Source organism: Asterias amurensis, chromosome 5 (genome assembly GCF_032118995.1).
Source record: "Asterias amurensis chromosome 5, ASM3211899v1".
Lineage (NCBI taxonomy): Eukaryota > Metazoa > Echinodermata > Asteroidea > Forcipulatida > Asteriidae > Asterias > Asterias amurensis.
In genome coordinates, this window is record NC_092652.1 from 11,726,267 (window position 1) to 11,745,121 (window position 18,855).

Genomic DNA, 18,855 nt, shown 5'->3' on the forward strand with positions numbered 1-18,855 from the left:
ATCTTAATTGTTAGGCAAAGTGTGACTTTATGAATATAATTGCAACTCATCTAAAAAAAAAAAAGAATCATAAATCTTCATGAAATCCAGCCCAGGCCTCCTCTCCTCTATTCAATACAGCACGCACTATCAAGTCTGGTCTACCATTTTGAAGTCCTCTTCAAAATGCCTACAGTTTTGATTTTAAAATTTGTGGTCAAAGCCCCAACATGACACTGGCGTAATAATGGGTCTAAAATTGATGAATGATGCTACGTGTAAACTGCAATATGATGAGGCGACGCTGCCAAGCAATTATTCCAGAATGACTCAACCAATGTGATTTCTTATTATCACGGCATTGAATTCCTACATTAGGGACATTAGGGGATAAGAAAAAAACCTGAGCTAGATATTACGAGGTGTTGACAGAGAAACCTCAATCAGTCATTCCGTGAGGTGCTGAAAAATATTTTCTTCCTCGAGAGCAAAAATATGCAACCATTAATGAACTACTTTTGCTTGACCCGTGTTCGGGGAGCCAGTCAGCAGGCATTCAAAATGTAGGCCTAAATGCCATACAATCAATTTGCTGATTGCAGGCATGGTATTTAGTCCTTGGGAAAAATGTAGGAACATTTTATTGAGTACAAGGGCTAAGCTACATTCACATGGTGTAGGATTTAATACACTTTTCAGGCTGTTTAATCACATTTTTTGATTGAGAGGGATGACCTAATTGGCCTCCAAGTGGAGACTTTTGTTGTTTGGGCTTGTTGCGTTCGAGAACTTTCTGCTGCGGTCGAGAAATATGCAAGATGGGAACTTGTTGAACAAGGTTTTGCACATGTTGAGTGCGTATCTTTAAGCAGGTCTGTAATGCTATATTTCTGAAAGGCCACCAAGGCATTTTCTCCTTGGTAAAGGGCACCCTATGACTGAGAAATTGTAAATTTTTCTGGCGCATTTCAAGGGCACCAAGGCAATGACCAGGGGACTGGAGGCAAACGCCTTCGTTGCCTACGTGAAATATCAGGCCTGTAACAAAGACAATCCATTTGTTAATTTATATGTAGCACCAGTGAAGTTCACCGAGTAAAGATGTGCAAAGCTTTTAGTAAAGAGCACCGTATTCATAAACACCTTTGGCAAAGCATTGTGACATGCCATGAATCAAAATTACAGACTCCGAACTAATTCTTCAGGTGAACTGAAGCAATCCCCTAACCCCCAAACCCTGATGAAAAAATAGAGAGGGGGGGGGGATACACAACACTGAAGAGAAAAGGTCATGTAATTGCAAATGGTGCTTATACCCTCTAGGCCCTTCTTGTCATCGATTCCTTGATGGTCCCACTGCATCCAAAGTCAAATGAAAGACCTTCTTGCCCCAAGAGAGAGTCATGCCAGAGCGAAAAAGAGAACCACATCCATAACAAAAGATGCCATGGGCAATATTGGCTGACCTGCCATATGCGTTCAAAATATGCAATATCAGAATTTTGTACATCAGTACATGGGGGAAACGAAACAAGTGCCTGTTTTGTATTCAGATATAATCATGTCAAAAGCCAACTGACAGATTCACCAGTGTCCTATAGGTGTAGCTTGTTATATTATTGACACTTATCCCCCACCTCCCCCCCCCAGTGCCCAAGGGCTTTGTTTTATTGCTGGAGTTGCAAGTTGGTGTAACTGTATACTCACACCATCACTGTCAAGTCCCATAATATTCAAATGCTTATATTTTAATATTGTTTTGCTGGCAGTGCAAACACCATGGCAGTCACAGGTGTTTGTGTCTGTTACTAATCTGATATGTGGAGAGGTCAGCATGACTCCAACCTTCATCATTTCTTGGAGAGAAAAAATCTTGCCAATATTTGATCAAATGCCTAGTTCCATCAAGGCTATGAATCCGTGTAGATGATTTGTAGGGTTTTTAAACACCCATATTGGGCTGTAGGGGGATTATCCTAATAAGTGACAAAATTAACAAATTGTGCATCTTGCATCATGTGTACTGTAAGTACCGTAATCAATGGTGTCCGTTGTATTGGGGGAGCGCTGGAGCATGTGAACATTTCATTGCAAAATGTGGTCACTTTTTCAAGATATTGCCGAATATACCCACGCAGGAAAACAATTCATAATAGGAATACACACGCTTTCTAAGAAACTTAACTAAAAACAATGCCTATTTGGGATTTTTTTTTTAAATATCTTTACTCAATTAACTACATCACTTGAGAGTGAAATAATCCTGAAATCCTTTTGAAAGCTGATGTAGGCTTCTAACCATAAGTTGTTATTGCATTTTCTTTTAAAGTAATTGCCAAACCAATCCCTCCCCTTTAAATGCACTGGACACCTTGGGTAACTGTCAAAGACCAGTATTCTCACTTGGTGTATCCTGACAAGTGCATCAAATTCAAATAACAAACCTGTGAAAAATTTTGACTTGATTGGTCATGGAAGTTGGAAGAGAATAATACTTTTTTTGTTCTTCAGGGGGGGGGGGGGAGTTATTACCAATTAGTTTGAGTAATTAACAATAGCATCCAGTGCCTTTAATTCAATAAATCAATTATCACTAGTCACCTTGTGGGACCTTCTAAGGCAGCAATCCTTTGTAGGTGTTACATACAATAAAGATATGTGTGATGTACCATGTAGTGTACATGACTACAAATAATATGTGCAACTAAAAAGCTGGAATAGGTAATGAGATAATGGTCAGGCCAACCATGACTGCTGAGCAAGGCAATCCGATACTGTGAGGGACCAATGGTGCTTCTAAGCTTTTTTTTTTTTTTTGGTGCTTGCCGCAACACAAGGGTAAATACGTTCTCTTGGGGGCACTTGTGGGAAATGCATTGGGGCGAGATGGGATGGCGCGTCCTGCTCAATAATGTCTTAGGAAACTCAAGCTGCAGGAGAGGAAGTTTACAAAATTGTCCCAAGAACTAATTATAATAATTTGACATTCATGTAGAAAATATGATTTGGCTTGCTAGGGTGATACTGGGGTACATGTTATTTATGTATTTATATTTATTTCATTTCAAAGGGAAGGTAAAAAGTACAATAATGCACATTGGTAAAAACATAGACAGATAGTAATAATAATATTAGTAAAGACATGTTTGTGAAGCGTCTAATGCAAATGCCTTTAAGCGCATTAAGAGAACAATAAAATATACAATGAGTGAAAGATGACAAGGAAGCAGATAACACATAAGCAGCTTTTAAGCAAATGAGTTTTTAACAGAGACATAAAACAGCGTAAAAAACTAGCCTGCGGGTAGTTATATGCGCAGGAAGACTATTCCAAAGAAATGGAGCAGCATAAGAAATAATCTTTAACCATAAAGAATAGAAGAAGCTCTTGTATATTGTAATTGTGGTTAACTCTACGGATTGATTAACATACACAGAGAAATTGCCGGCCTGGTTTCGAACCTCACAAATCTTACAACTGAGGCGATTTACAGACTCTTTGGAAAGCCATCTCTGGGACTTGCCTCCGGAGGACCAACTAACATACTCTTTGTATCACCAGAAATACTTGCACTACACACCCCTTTGCTGACTGTTTTGGGGTTTTTTTTGCAAGTAAATCTGAAGGTTCAATTGAGAAAATGCTGAAAACAGGAAAAAAAAACCTGAGCTAAATTAGAAGCCATGGCATTTTGGATTCCAGAAATCACCCTCGGGCAAACTAATCAATCGGGGTCTTCCATGATCCTCAAGTTCAGAAGACGGTTCTTCTTAAAGGCTCTGGACACTATAAATATTAGCATAACAACTCACTTGGTTACGAGCAATGGAGAGCTGTTAACAGTATAAAACATTGTGAGAAACGGCTCCCTCCGAAGTAAACAAGTTTTTGAGAAAGAGGTAATTTCTCAATCAAATATTAAAAATCTTCAGGCCTTATAAGACATCTGAAAGCACATTTGTGCAAAAAGGGTGTTTTTTTTCCTTTCATTTTTCTCATGCAATTTTGATGATCAATTGAGTCCAAATTTTCACAGATATCTTATGGATACATTGAGATACATCAAGTTCATGTAATAAGACTGGTCTTTGACAATTACCAATAGTGTCCAGTGCCTTTAAAATGATTGGCAGAGGGGGAAAGAGGTGGGGGTAGCAGGAAGAAGGCACCCCTCCAGGTGGGAATACGATATCACCTGTACAGGAGATGCTAAGAGTCAGAGCCTGTCAGGTAGTGTACAGGTCCTGTGTTATGGTTGACAATGAATCTGAAGGGTGTGCCCACAAGATGCAAGGATAGATAGCTCAGGTCATCTAGCAAATCTTTAGATCCTTTGCCTCGGGGTTTATGAAGCAAAAAGGGAAAAGTGCAATCCTACAACTTTCCATCATCGGTTTGTACAAAAATTTAGATCATCAAATACTGCTATGTATTGTACATGTGTACATGAATGTACATTGTAAGCTACATATTTTTGTTAGGTTTGTGTGAGCACATTAATACATGTATGCTGCTAGATATCTCCTATAATGAAAATACTAAAAATTAGATGAATAAATAATTGAGCATTCTATAAGATTTTGATTTGCATTGTATTAATATGCTTTAAGTTTAGTGTGTTACATGTACATTGCAACCTTCATCCGGAGGATGTAACTCCTGAGTGATTTTCTAGTCTCCTTCTTAACACAAATAAAATCCAACACAATAACCTGTAACTCAAACTATTGTACTACATGTATGGTTGTACATGTATATACACACATGTACATTACCTGTTCAAATGTAGATAATGTAAAGCAATAACTTGTTTTGTGCCAACCTCTTTCAAAGCAACAGAATGAAATAAAACACGCTGTTGGATTTTGAAGGGTTTGGGTGGTGTAAGGTGTTATGGACATCAATTATCAGTTTCCTTGTTATGTTTTGTTTCTCCATTACCTCTTTTCAAGATGATAAACCTCTCTTCACAAAACAATAAAGCTGCTCCCCGCTTACAATTGAAATTCTACTCATCTTCCACTACAGAGTAGAGCAATCTCACCCAGGACCTTTAACAGGATCTGTTTTTTTAAAGACGCTCCTTGTTAAACCATTAAGCAACGCTCAGTGCATGTAACACACATTTCAGATCCTAAGAACCCAGCACTAAGCCCAAGAATAAGCACTCAAAGAAAAAAACTCTGCCAGTAAAATTTGAAATTCTACTCATACTCCACTTACTCAGAACAGAGCAATCTCACCCAAGACCTTTAACATCATCTGTTTTTTTAAGACGCTCCTTGTTAAACCATTAGACAACGCTCAGTGTACATGTACACAAATTCAGACCCTAACAGTCTAAGAACACAGTGCTAAGCCCAAGAATAACACACAAACAAAAATCGGCTCCTGGCAGAATACACAAATACACATCCTCAAGCCCAACATATGACATCTGATGATAAGAAATGCAGCAAAGACCCAACAAGCCAAAGAATTTTCGCTCCCCATTGGTTAGGAGAAATGAAAAACAATCTGAGAAGTACATGTAGGTTGAAGAGTTATAGAGAACGTGACTGTGTCTGGGTTACTGGTTGTATTTTTTTAAAAGATGTACATGTACATCTCGACAAGAGCAGGCACCCACACACACATAACGTGCCTATAGAGGGGGATGTGTCCTGAGCGGTCAAAGGTTATTGATGGCTGGATGGAGAATTCTAGTCCAGATCTTATCACGAAAAAACAGCACTTGAAACAACATTTCATTCCCATCTGCTTTGAATAAAATTACAGCATAACTCTACACATACATGTATATGCAGCTCTAATGATGGAACCCCCTAAGCAAAAACAGTTAGCACAGCAAATTTATGCCTATCAGAAAAAGGTTACCAACCAAAAATAGGATCCCACATGCACCGTCTGTGACTGGTAGCCTGCCAATTTCATCTCAGCAGAAATTTGTGAAGCAATTCTACTTTAAAAGCAGCTCAATGAACTTTTGCCAACTAGGCTGCAACAAACAAAATTATCGTCAAGCATTTCTGCTGAACCAGTTCCATGAAATTTGGGCCAAGGCTGCAACAAAATAAATTGTCAAGCATTTCTGCTGAAGCATGAATTTAGGCCGCAACCAGGCTGCAACGAACAACATTATAATCAAACTCACCATCGTCGACAAACACTCCCTCCCTACTCCCAAGCGACATTACAAAAATCCATCTCTGAATATATGATCATTTACACACACGTACACCATTCCCCTTGCTCTGTGGGACATACATAGATGATGGATAGTGCCCTGTAGTCATATAATATATCCATGTGATGGCTCGATCGACTGGGTAGGGCCACTGCACAGCCAAGCCGAATCAATACTCAAAAAGTAGGGTATAGGTTCAGCGAGAGGTAATTCCAGAGCCACCGTTTTGTTTCCTTGGGCTGAACGGGAGGAACGAGTCGAAAATTGCCACCATATGTGATTCTGGAGCCAATTATCCACTTTTTCCTCTCTGTCTCTCTTAAGGTTCGTCTTTCCCCACTCTCTTAAAGGCACTGGTCACATTGGTAATTACTCAAAATAAAGGTTAGCATAGAAACTTACTTGTTAGTGAGCAATGGAGAGCTGTTGATAGTATAAAGCATTGTGAGAAACGGCTCCCGCCGAAGTAAGTTTTAAAAAAGTACTTTGTTAGGAAGAGGTTATTTTTCACTCAAATATTTAAGTACTTCAGGCCTGAAGCCTTTTAAAGGCAACTACATAGTATACATTTGCAAGCAAGCAAATTATTTTGTGCAACAAGGGTTTTCTGTCTTCCATTATTCTCAATTACCAAACATGTCAAGTGCCCTTTAAGGCTTGTCTTTCCTCGCGGAGTACATGTAGATGTACTTTCATTAGAAATAGTCTTGATAAAAATTCCATGACCGTCAAAAATGTTGCCAACAGTGTTTCCCATTGAGACGGAGTCACACAGCGGTTAAGCCATGTTGAACCCAAGGGTATAAGTACATTTCCTAGCTCTAGGATTTCATGAACATGTACCTGTACATTATGCAGACATTATAAGCTTCATGAATATTTCTTAGTGAGAAACAATGATGTTTTGTTACCAGGGATAAATTTGGATACCTGGGAGGGCAAAGATGGCTCTTATAATTTTATTACTTCCTAAGGAGCTACATGTAAGATGGTTTTAGGAACAAAATAAATTGTCCAGTGATACGTACAATGTATTTCTCAGACGTACAATGTATTTCTCAGATGAAACTACATTTAATCTTCTATATACGCATTAATAGCGCAATGAGTGACGGATTTGAGGGATCAAAGTATTGTTATTACATTGGAAACAATCTTACATGTATAACGATGCACCTTTAAGACACAGTTTGAAATGAATTTAAGAACTTTGAAAACAAAATGTGTGAATTCATGTCTCCATTATTGAGATTGACCATGGAGCTTCCTTCCTCTACTAGATGGCCAGAGACCAATCAAGTGCTTATTTGTAAATGAACATGCCCACGCCTCATGTGGTCATGTTAATTGACTGACATCTAATTCACTGAGTGATCCAGCTGGTCCATATGCAAACATCCTCAATAATGCAAGGAACTGACATGATGAAGCCTGCCCTCTATAGTCCAGAAGCTCCCGCTGATACACCGGTACAAACATCACTGAAGTGCACATGTACATGTACATGTACATGTATGTACATGGATGCATTTGTACAACTATATTTGTATAACATGTCAATGTTAACATGTCACTTAATTAACTGGTGGTTAAAAGTACACCAAGAACTCTCAAAGGTTGCTTTTTGAAAGGTCCTGTGTATAAGATGAATAAAAGTGTATACCTGCACACTCAGGGATGAGATTTGATGAATGTGAAAATTCCTGAAAATAAAATGCTTGCGTTTGGGTTCTCTCTAGGCTGGTCCCCTGTCCTAATCCATTCACAAGGATAAGAACAGGTGTTGGCTTTACAATGTATACACATGTACATTCAATTTAACTGTGAATCTCCAGAGCCATGAAAGCCATGAAAGCCATGTGAAATAGACAGGTTAAAGGTGATTATGAATTAGGCATTATTCACAAGCCTCAAAGTGTGACATCAGATATTCAGGCTACATGTAGGTTCTGTCTCGTTCTAGACCCAGCACAACTCACATGTTCCAACCCAGGAGATACACAACTACATGTTTTTGACACAATATTTACCTGTTTCTTCCTCACTCTCAGTGACAGCTTTACCTTCTATCAAGGAAATTTGAAAGCTAAAGGAGATTTTGAGAAGCGAACCCTCAATTAAGGGGGGGAAAAATGAGAAACCACACATCTGACATCTAAAAAAGGGCTACATTTTCCGCTTGTGCGTGAAGCACTCGCCTCTCACCACTTTGGCCTTGGTTCGATTCCCAACTAGGGTCACATGAAAGAGGAGTAATGCGTTGTTTCTCTCTTGTGCCATGTGAGTAGAGTTGTTTGTTGTTTCTCCCCTGTGCCATAAGGGTGTTTGTTTCTCCGGGCACTCCTCCAGCTTTCTTCCTTCCCAAACAAATTCAGACACTTACAATCTCAGGCTGTGCTCCGAGATTGTATATATATGGGTTGATGTGGCTGGCTTAAGAAGGGCAGGGGGCTCCAACACTTTGCTGCTGCTTCTTGTAGAAAGGGTGAAACCCAGCCCCCCCCCACCCCAAATAATGAATATTATTACATCAACTCCCTGTGCTGCTTAAAGACAATGGACACCTTTGGTAATTGACAAAGACTTAGTATTCTCACTTGGTGTAGCAAAAATTAAACATGTACATAATAATAAATTCGTACATGTAACTTCAGAGGGAGCCATTTCACACAATTTTGTACACTATGCACAGCTCTCCATTGCTCGTTACCAAGTAAGTTTGTATGCTTAAAATAATTTGAGTACTTACCAATAGTGTCCAGTGCCTTTTAAGGGAGGTTTTGAAGAACGAGAAACATGGAAACAAACTCTTACCTCTCCTTTTCCAGTTCTTGCATCTGCTTATTACAGTGGTCTCTCAGCTGCCTGTTTTGGGCGGGGCTGCCGGGCGTGTCTGCCGTGAGGCTGCTCGACGATGAATGCATGCTGGGTGGACTCTGTAGTTTGTAGGCTCTAAATGTAGCTGACGACAGCGGAGAAGCCAGCGGGGAGTAGCCTGCTGTAGGTTAAAACAAAAGGCAAGACTCTTTTAAAAGCCAAGTCAAAACTATCATTAATAATAGTAATAATAATAATAATAGCCAACAGGCAAGCCCAGGGGTCTAGTTGGTAAGACACTGCTCTTGCGAAGGTCATGGGTTCGAATCTCACATGAGTAATATGCCTGTAATTTTTTTCACAGAGCTCAGGAAAGTACTGAGTATACAGTGCTAACATACATCGGTGTGTATGGGTAAACCAAAATTAACAATAATAAGGAGTACTTGGTTCTTACAAAGCGCTTCATCAAATCCTGAAGGGGCATACCAAAGCAATAAGTAATGTTTTCCTACAGGGTTCACCAATGTATGTGAAGCTACGTTTGAAAGTATGAGATCTATGTTTTAAAGCACCATGTAGTGGTTTACAAGGTGCTCTGGCACAATATTTTGTAAACTTTGTTATGCATGTCAAACGAGGCTATGAGGAAATGGGGCTACAAGAAGAAACATTATTAAATGTGAAAAGAACTAAGGGGGGCTGAGGCGAGGAAATGATATTCCTCTTAAAACAGTCTAGATTGTAGGATGGAAGAAAAAATGATGTGGATCAAACCAGGGCAAACCCCTTCTTTTTGATAAGTGCACAGGGTTCTTAATGTACACGTACGTACACGTACACAATATACATGACCAATGAATTTCTGGCCCATCCCAAGGACAAAGCATCATTGTTAAGCGTCTTGCTTAATGACACAGGTATCACGACTGGGACTCAAACCCAAACTCTGCTGATCAGAAACACCAGAGTTTGAACCTGGTGCCCTTAACTGCTAGGCCATGACATGCTTAATGTCCCATCCGAAGGACGAAGCATCATGGGTAAGTGTCTTGCTGACCAGCTTACGTTAGTGAACAACAACTTGTTGGTATCTGAGGATCGTAAGTGTCAAAATTAATCAAGTCCCCGACAGTAAGGAATAGGTTAAAAATAGACACTGCCCTCAAAAATATTTCCCCAGTCTCATACAGAACCTCTGAGGCAACCATCGGAGGAAGTTACGTGCGTTAAAGGTCCCCATAAATTTCTGAGTCATGTAACTATTCATGGCCAGCATTTTGGTAGAAATTCTGACTGATGCCTGATGTGCATATACTTGACATTATTCTGTGGACTTGAATTCAAAAACCTAAATCACACAAAACTTCATGACAGTCAATATCAGCATACATAAATAAAACCTGGTTCACTGGTTTCAGGTATATGGGATTTGAGGTATGCTTGGTAAGGTATCAATATATTTGGTTTGCAGTGCACCACCCTACATGCACGTATGTATCTACTTGCCAGGTACATGTAGACTATTTTCTTTGAGAACCCTTCTTGCTTTATATTCTACTACCACAGAGTAGATTTTAAGAATTTCGGGAGACTTCTCAAATCTGAAAAGGACTGCCTGCTTTTTTACTACTACTTGGGCGGAAGGTAGAAAATCTTTTGCTTTAGTGGATCGAAGGTTCTTCTCTTTGTTAACTTCACTACTGTGGAATGAGTTCTTAATTGGTCTCAATGTTTCGACTAGAACACGTTATAGTCAAAACATTGAGATGAAATCTGTGCTTAAAGTCACCGTTCTCTACTTTGTATAGTATAAATTTGTTTTCTTGGGTTGTTTGCCTGTAGTTGTGCTTGTCCCTTGTCTTTCGGTCTTGATGTGTGAACAAGGGTCTCCGTTTAGCGGGCTTGTGTGCCAGTTTGTGGTTTCTTTGCACCGATGTCGTTTTTTATGTATTTGTGCAATGAAGGTAATAAGATCACTATTATTTTGTTAATATAAAGGGCAAGCACCACAATTCCGCATTAGCTGTGCAAGCCAAGGATACGTACAAGCGGAAATTCCCTGCTAACCTTTGAAATACGCTTGACATACGTGCATAACTTCCTGCTTCCGTAAGCACCGATTCTTTGCTTTCTGTTAGAAGAGCTAAGAAATTTTGTCTGATCCTTCGATAAAGTGATTATCAGACAAGATCTCCCCAACTTACTATTTGAATTCTGATCGAGGCTGGTTGTCATGCCAACCGTTGCCATGGATCTGGTCGTGCCTGCTGTTGTTGTTGTTGTCGTTGTTGTTCCTGCCTCCTCCTCTTGCATACAGGTCTGGATGTGGGTGAGGGCATCTTTCATGCAGGAGGCCTCCGTCTCAAGCTTGCTCAGCTGACACGAGTTATCCTGTAGACCCTGAATGGCAACCCAAAAACCTCATAATCAGTCAACATAAATCATCATGGACACTATTGGTAATTACTCAAAATAATGGTTAACATAAAACCTTACTTGGTAAATGGTAAAGAGTAACAAAGACATGTTGATAGTTTAAAACATTGTGAGAAACGGCTCCCTCTGAAGTAATGTAGTTTTTGAGAAAGAAGTAATTTTCCATGAATTTGATTTTGAGGCCTCAGAATTAGATTTTGACGTCTCAAAATCAAGCATCTGAAAACACACAACTTTGTGTGCCAGGCTAGGGGTGTTTTTTCTTCCATTAATAGCAACTTCGACGGCCAACTGAGCTCAAATTTTCACAGGTTTGTTATTTTGTGTCCAGTGCCTTTAATCAGGCATGCAATTTTGTCCTTGGGATAATAAGTACAAACATTTTGATTGAGTACGAGAGCAGACCAACAAGTACTTGTTCATATGATGTCGGGTTGAATAGACTTCTCATGCTTTTTTATCAAAGTTTTTCTGATGTTCTTAGGCTAAACAAAATGGTAATTGTGGGTTGTTAATTGGTATTTAAACAAAATATATAAATATTACCTAATACAAACAAAGATTAAGTGTGAAACTTATTACTTTTATTGTGTTTGTGAATACTTTTTTGGCATATTTGGTGTATTCTTTGGCCTGTTTCAGTATGAGTGGTGGAGGGAATTCCATGCCCAAATGAATCACAAGAACATTTTATAATACATAAACAGGTAGCAGGTTGTGTACAAAACACATTAATCATAATGCAAAAACATTAAAAGGAATAGAACGAAACTGACCCTTTTGAGGTGGGAGTTTTCAGCCTTGAGAGAATTGACTTGAAATAGTAGCTGGTCATAAGACGATACTGCCATATCAGTCACACATCTGTAGAGAAGAAAAACAAAATGGAAAACAGAATACATAAAACTACTTCAGATACAGAACAGAGAACAAGTTAAAAAATATGCATCCCAAAAGGTTTTCAATGGACCTCAGGGCTTGACACTGGATGATAGGCCCATGGCCTGTGGTGTTAAAATCGGGCCAGTATGCTTACAATCAAACAAGTTCAGCAGTCTTATGGGAATAGTTTTTTATTCGATATGAAATAATATTGTATTTAATTTATCTCAATGAGATATCCCTTTTTGTAAAAATGAGTGAAAAGGGTGGCGCCATATGGAAATTTATCTGTCTTGTGTTTTTGAAGATGTATCTCACCTTATCTTTGATTTCACAAATTATGTTCAAATGCTTACTTTGGGTCCTTTAAAGCCAATGAAACCAGATGTAAACAGTGGCCTAACAAGCTTAATGAGCCATAATACGCCTCTCTTAATATTTATGCATGAGGTACGTCACAATGCTAACTCAAAACGAGGCAATGGGCGCAGCCACTGCAAGTGATGGGGGACGTGCGCCCATAGCCTCATTTTGGGTAAGAATTATGCCGTCATGCATAAGAATTAAGAGAGGCGTATGGCTTGGGTGGGACAGACTTTACTGTGTGTTTTTTTATTACACATGCCATATATTTACATGTATGCTTACAAAAATAGCCCAAACATTTGCTAATTAATCCTTTTATTGAAAATATTCACCACTGGCAGAGTTTTCAGCCTTCAGTGAGTAGACCACATGTTACATTCACAGTTGCTTAAAGGCACTGGACACCTTTGGTAATTGTCAAAGACCAGTATTCTCACTCGTTTCCCAACATATGCATAAAATAACAAATCTGTGAACATTTAGACTCAAGTGGTCATCAAAATTGCAAAAAAAACACCCTTGTTGCACAATTTGGTTTAATTTTTCTCACAATGTTTCATACTATAAACAGCACTCCATTGCTCGTTACCAAGTAAGTTTTTAAGAAACAACTATTTTAAGTAATTACCAGTAGTGTCCAGTGCCTTTAAATGTTCAAGTACCCAACTAATTGCAGCCTTTGACGAGCCAAATGCCCCCCCCCCCCCCCCCCGATATACACACATGTAATTTTGGTAGAGTGCTGCAACTCAAAAGTACACGCTCGCTCTCCCGAGTGCTACTATTTTTGCATTCAAGTACACGGATGATTTAGTCATTGTTTTTTAATCTTTGCATGGAGCTTTTAAGGCACGTACTGCGTATTGATCTGGAGTCTACCCATTACGGGAAGCTTTCCTGTCACGCATCAGTAAAGTGGCACTGCGCTGCATACTTTTTCATTAAAACACTCACTGCACTATACAGCGAGAGCATTAAGATAATGGTGCGGTTTTTGTGGGTGTTTCTTATTTTAATGGAGTCACTGGTGAGTTACGACCTCTTGACAGAAAGCTTGTTGATCATTCAAGGGGGCGGGGGCGGGGAGGGGGGAGGTAAAGTTAGTAAATATAATGAGTACGACCGCCCTGGACATTTCTTTTATGGAGGGGGTTTGAGGGACTCTTTTCGGACTGATGTAGTCACAATTCCCCATAAGAATAATGTACTACTACACTACATGTATGTACATGAAGCACAATGTAGGTCTCACCAGGTGTACTGTAGGGCCCTGGTATTTTTGTCTTCTTCTTTTTCATTGTTTTTAACTTTAGTAAATTTTTTCTTTTTAAAATGGTTGTTTAACTTTTTAACTTTTTGCCAGCTTTCTGTATCTAGATTTCTTAAATTCTTTTACTGTGTATTACCATGGAGGTTGATTTGTATAAATTTTGTCTGGTGCAGACTTTTATTGTTCTTTTCCAGCGCCTTGAGGTGGATTCTTTCTGCTATTGTTTGTGCACTTCATAAATTTCTCTTTACTATTTTTTATTATTATTTAGTTTCTAAAATCCATGTAAATCATATAATATATTGCCTCTGAAAAAGGTCCGGTTTGGATTTTAAGCTAAGACCATCTCCCCCGCCAGTTTTATGTAAAAAAGAAACATTTTAAAAACGTTTTTATGTATGTATTTTTAACACTTACAACTCAGAATGAGCCTTTAACAGGGAACAAGTCAACCTGCATTTTTGCATAGCAAAATATTTTGACTGAACAGTTTTTGTGATCAGTGAATGGTAATATTGAGTAGCAATTGATGGTTTTTTGAGTAGCAACTGACACATTTTGCATAGCATTTTGCTCTGCTATACAAGGGAAAATGTTCACTGCTTAGAGGCAGTGGACACTATTGGTAATTACTCAAAATAGTTATAAGCATAAAACCTTACTTGGTAACGAGTAATGGGGAGAGGTTGATAGTATAAAACACTGTGAGAAACGGCTCCCTCTGAAGTCACGTAGTTTTCGAGAAAGAAGTAATTTTCCACAAATTTGATTTCAAGACGTCAAGTTTAGAATTTGAGGTCTCGAAATCAAGCATCTTAAAGCACACAACTTCGTGCGACTAGGGTGTTTTTTTCTTTCATAGTTATCTCGCAACTCTGACGACCAATTGAGCTCAAATTTTCACAGGTTTGATACACCAAGTAAGAAGACTGGTCTTTGACATTTACCAATAGTGTCCAGTGTCTTTAACTTGTAATCAACCAATCTGACTAATGATTGAGGGCACGCACCAACCACTATTATCCATCCCTCTCATTAATAGAGTTTCTCTGACAACCTGCAGGAAGATTGCTCTATGCAAATCTTACACACCCGGCACCAAAATAGATGTAGTAAATTTCTTCTTTCATAGCATTAACCCTCCCTGATGCATCAGAGGTGTCAACGCCGATTATAAAGTCACCCAATAAAATACGATTCGATTGAAACGCCACCACGCCGAACAATGGTGGTAATCCAATAACCAGCCCCCCCCCCTCTCCCGCTCAGCGCATCAGGCCAATCAGTGGAAAAGTGACTCATTCAGCGACTGATTAGATCATAATCAGAACACCCGAGTCGTTCAAGCGTGAAAAATCGCATCCAGTCGCTAACCACCCAATGTTGAAGAAAGGTCCTGCGGCGTTCTTAGTTACACGTTACCTCCTTATTATTTTTCTCTCTCATATCGCTGCTTTTTTCCCCAAAAAAATATCTGTCCACTAAAATTGATGACTGGGTAAGATCGTAAAGTGGCACTTGGGTTACTAGTTTCCACAAGGTTTCTATTTTCAGTGTTTTTTTTGGGGCTTTTGGGCATTTGAGGAAGGAACACTGACTTATGTCGATAGAAGTAAATTTATGACACAAAATTGCCTGGCGTTATTGCTCCATATCTAATACACCCAGAGTTCTCCCCATGCCCTAAGCAAGCCTTGGTGTATTCGGACAAAATCGCCAATCTCTTGCCGATAAGCAACTTTTTAAGACCTATATTTAAGCTCCCAAAAAGAATATGTTGGTCCGTTTGATTGAAGAGCAGTTTGCAACAGCTTGTTCTTTTGCTGGATAATTTTGTGTAATAATGATTTGTAACTTTTTTGATGGGGGGGGGGTGGGCATTCACAAAAATCATAAATAAACCATTTAGAATGGTCGAGATTGCAAGGTCCGACTTTTCAAACCAACGCTAACCACCAAGTGAAAAACATTCTAAGGACCTTGTTTCAACTCAACGTGCCTGGGCCAAACTTCCAAAATCTGGTTCAAGAATGCCCCACAGTTCTGATAAATCCTGGGACAAACCCTGCATACATGTACTGTACATTTGTACACCATAAGCTGAATGTACATATTGGATAAAAAAACACATGAAAGCTCTTCAGGCTCTTTCTCAGCTCCGGGCTGCCATGGCGCTTCGAAGGCTTTTTCAAATGCAGCGTCAACCTCTACCCTTGCAGGTACCCTGGGTGAAGAGAAGCAATTACCCAGTATAGTAAAGCATCTTGCTCAAGGACACAAGTGTCAGGACCAGGATTCGAACCCACAACCCAACGACTTATAACCACCAGAGCTTGAATCCAATGCTCTAAACCACTCGTTCATGACACCCAATACATTTGCAGGGCCTATCAAACACTCTACTCCACCGACGTCCCCAAGGAATTAAGACACTGACACTAATGAATTCATAACCACTTCTACGGCCAAATCCTGACAGCGGAGTTACACCGGAACAGCTACTTTTATTTCACTTGGAGTGGGGAACAAGATATTGGCCCAATGCCTGGAGACCGAACTCTGATGCCCTGATTTGTCAAAGTTTAGGGTCTATGGATTTACCGACTTGGGGGGAGAACTTGGGTTTCTGCCCCACTGAAGTGGGTTCCTTCAGACAAAGGCTTGCACTCAAAGCTAGACTATAATCATACATTTTCAGGGAGATTTGTTTTGAAAATAAACACACACTGGCCTGTGTGGTCGAGGAATGTTTTGATACCAGTGTAATCAGTGGGTACAAAAAGCATTTAGAAGTTGGAGAGCTTTTTTAAGACTCAAAATGTATATTTGACTGCACTGTTCTTCCCTCCATCGATGGAACACCCATGTGATTAAGGCAACTTGACACTGTTTCTAGCATCAGCGTATTCTTGGTGCAAAACATTGTTATTCGCTATAACTCAACAATCGCAATCCCCCACTCCACTTATCCTCACCGTGCACATTACTATCCAACAACAGCCGGCGCCGTTGGATAACTTTCAGATAACCCCACCGGGATCGCAGGGTACAAATTCAAAAACGCTTTTTATCGGGGGAAAAGTCACGGCATGTGTATCGCATTGAATATTTGGGGCATGGTATTGCTCTATGGTAAAACAATAGAAGTTTTACAAAATCATTAATAATGTCATGCAAGACAAGCAGTAGCGCACAGATAAAAACACTGTTTATTGAAAAACACTACACCAAAATATCGCGAGGGGGGGGGGGGGGTAGGTAACCCACAAGACCACAGGGCTTGTACATGTACATGTACGTCTCTGACAGTATTTACCTACTTGACCAGAATTCACTGAAGCCATTCGGCTTTGTGATGTATACAGGTGCTCTTTCATTAAAACAAAAACAATATTAAAAAAAGTAGATTGTTGCTGTTGAGAAAAATTACCATCCATAACATATGAAATAAGCATCCTTGTTTGATATTATGTACTTTCTCTGTGCATGTAGTCTATAACGACATGAGCAGCAGATGCTAGAAAAGTACAACCACCATATTAACATTATCATTACATCGTACAATGCACTTGTGTACAATGGTGCATATGCACACTATTTCACGGTTCAATTCACCTAACAAACAAAATCATGTATACACATGTTGTACCAACATTAAAGACACTGGACACTAATGGTAATTACTCAAAATAATTGTTAGCATTTAGAAACTTACTTGACAACAATACATTGGGAGAAACTGAATGTAACGTAATGTACTTTATGTAGTTTTTAAGGGAGAGGCAATTTTTCACTCAAATATTAAACAACTTCAGGCCTGAAGACATGAAAGCACACACATTTATGAAACAAGCGTGTTTTCCTTTCATTTGTTTGAAAAAACTTTGATGACCGTTGAGTCCAAATTTTCACAGATTTGTTATTTTATGCATTGGGATACACCAATTGAGAATACTGGTATTTGAAAAATACCAAAGGTGTCCGATGCCTTTACACCATGGCTAATCTTAAGTCTCTACTCATGCTATTACAGTTAATGTACATTCCTACACATGCACATATCACAAACACAGCGACAATGTATGTTTGAACTGTAAATAACCCTTAGTAGCAATGCTTCATTTTGATTTTGAGCGGTAAATAAAAGTGTCTTTAACAAAACCACTTCAAAAGAAGCCGCTTTCCAGGTTGGGTCGTAAACTTGGGTGTGACCCATTGCTACACGGCAGTTACAGGTTAAATGGCTCATGAATGGCATCGCCCGAACAAAGATATTGACAAAATAGGGAAACCTATGACTCTGCTGATCAGAAACACCAGAGCTCGAGTCAGGTGCTCTTATCCGCTCAAGCTGTACATGAATCTACATATCGCTGGTAGTACATGTACACGTACATGTACAACCATAAAATTGGGAATTGGGAGGAATTTGCTACCAATGGCAGTCGCCTATCGATACCTCTCATCACAAACCCCTGGTAGGGATGTACTTCTAAACATCACTGAAAGTGACTACTTTATGTGCAAGCTTATATGAGCGCTTCCTTGGCGCTTGTTCAGTGTAGGATGATTGTACACGCATGTGAAAATGCAAGTAATTTGACCATTGAAATCCATGTTTATCCACTGAAGTGAGACCGAGTGTCTGTCTTAATCCTTGCAGATTAAAACAAAGGGCCAGTCTTACCATAGGTGAGCCATGATTTCTAGGGGTGCGAGGGGTGTCAACGCACATCAGAAAATACAAATTTGTTGATGCAATATGGCAAGCTATCCAATGATATCATTTGGCATGCAAGACCAGTACCTATCTTAAAGGCAGTGGACACTATTGGCAACTACTCAAAATAATTATTAGCATAAAACCTTCATTGGTAACGAGTAAAGGGGAGAGGTTGATGGTATAAAACATTG

At 39.4% G+C, this 18,855-nt stretch overlaps 1 protein-coding gene across 2 annotated transcripts in view; it reads right to left on the reverse strand.

The window, feature by feature from the left end:
• Window positions 1-18,855, reverse strand: part of LOC139937456 (adenomatous polyposis coli protein-like) — a 98,309-nt gene that overhangs the window by 49,870 nt on the left and 29,584 nt on the right. Inside the window, exons 3-5 of one of the 2 annotated variants that reach the window (XM_071932601.1) lie at window positions 12,200-12,287; window positions 11,192-11,387; window positions 8,982-9,162 (exon numbers count right to left, since the gene is read on the reverse strand). In XM_071932601.1, coding sequence (XP_071788702.1) covers window positions 8,982-9,162; window positions 11,192-11,387; window positions 12,200-12,274 — 452 coding nt within the window. In that variant the 5' untranslated portion in view covers window positions 12,275-12,287. Of the gene's footprint in view, window positions 1-8,981; window positions 9,166-11,191; window positions 11,388-12,199; window positions 12,288-18,855 lie in introns of both variants that reach the window. The other variant, XM_071932599.1, reaches the window with a different exon arrangement.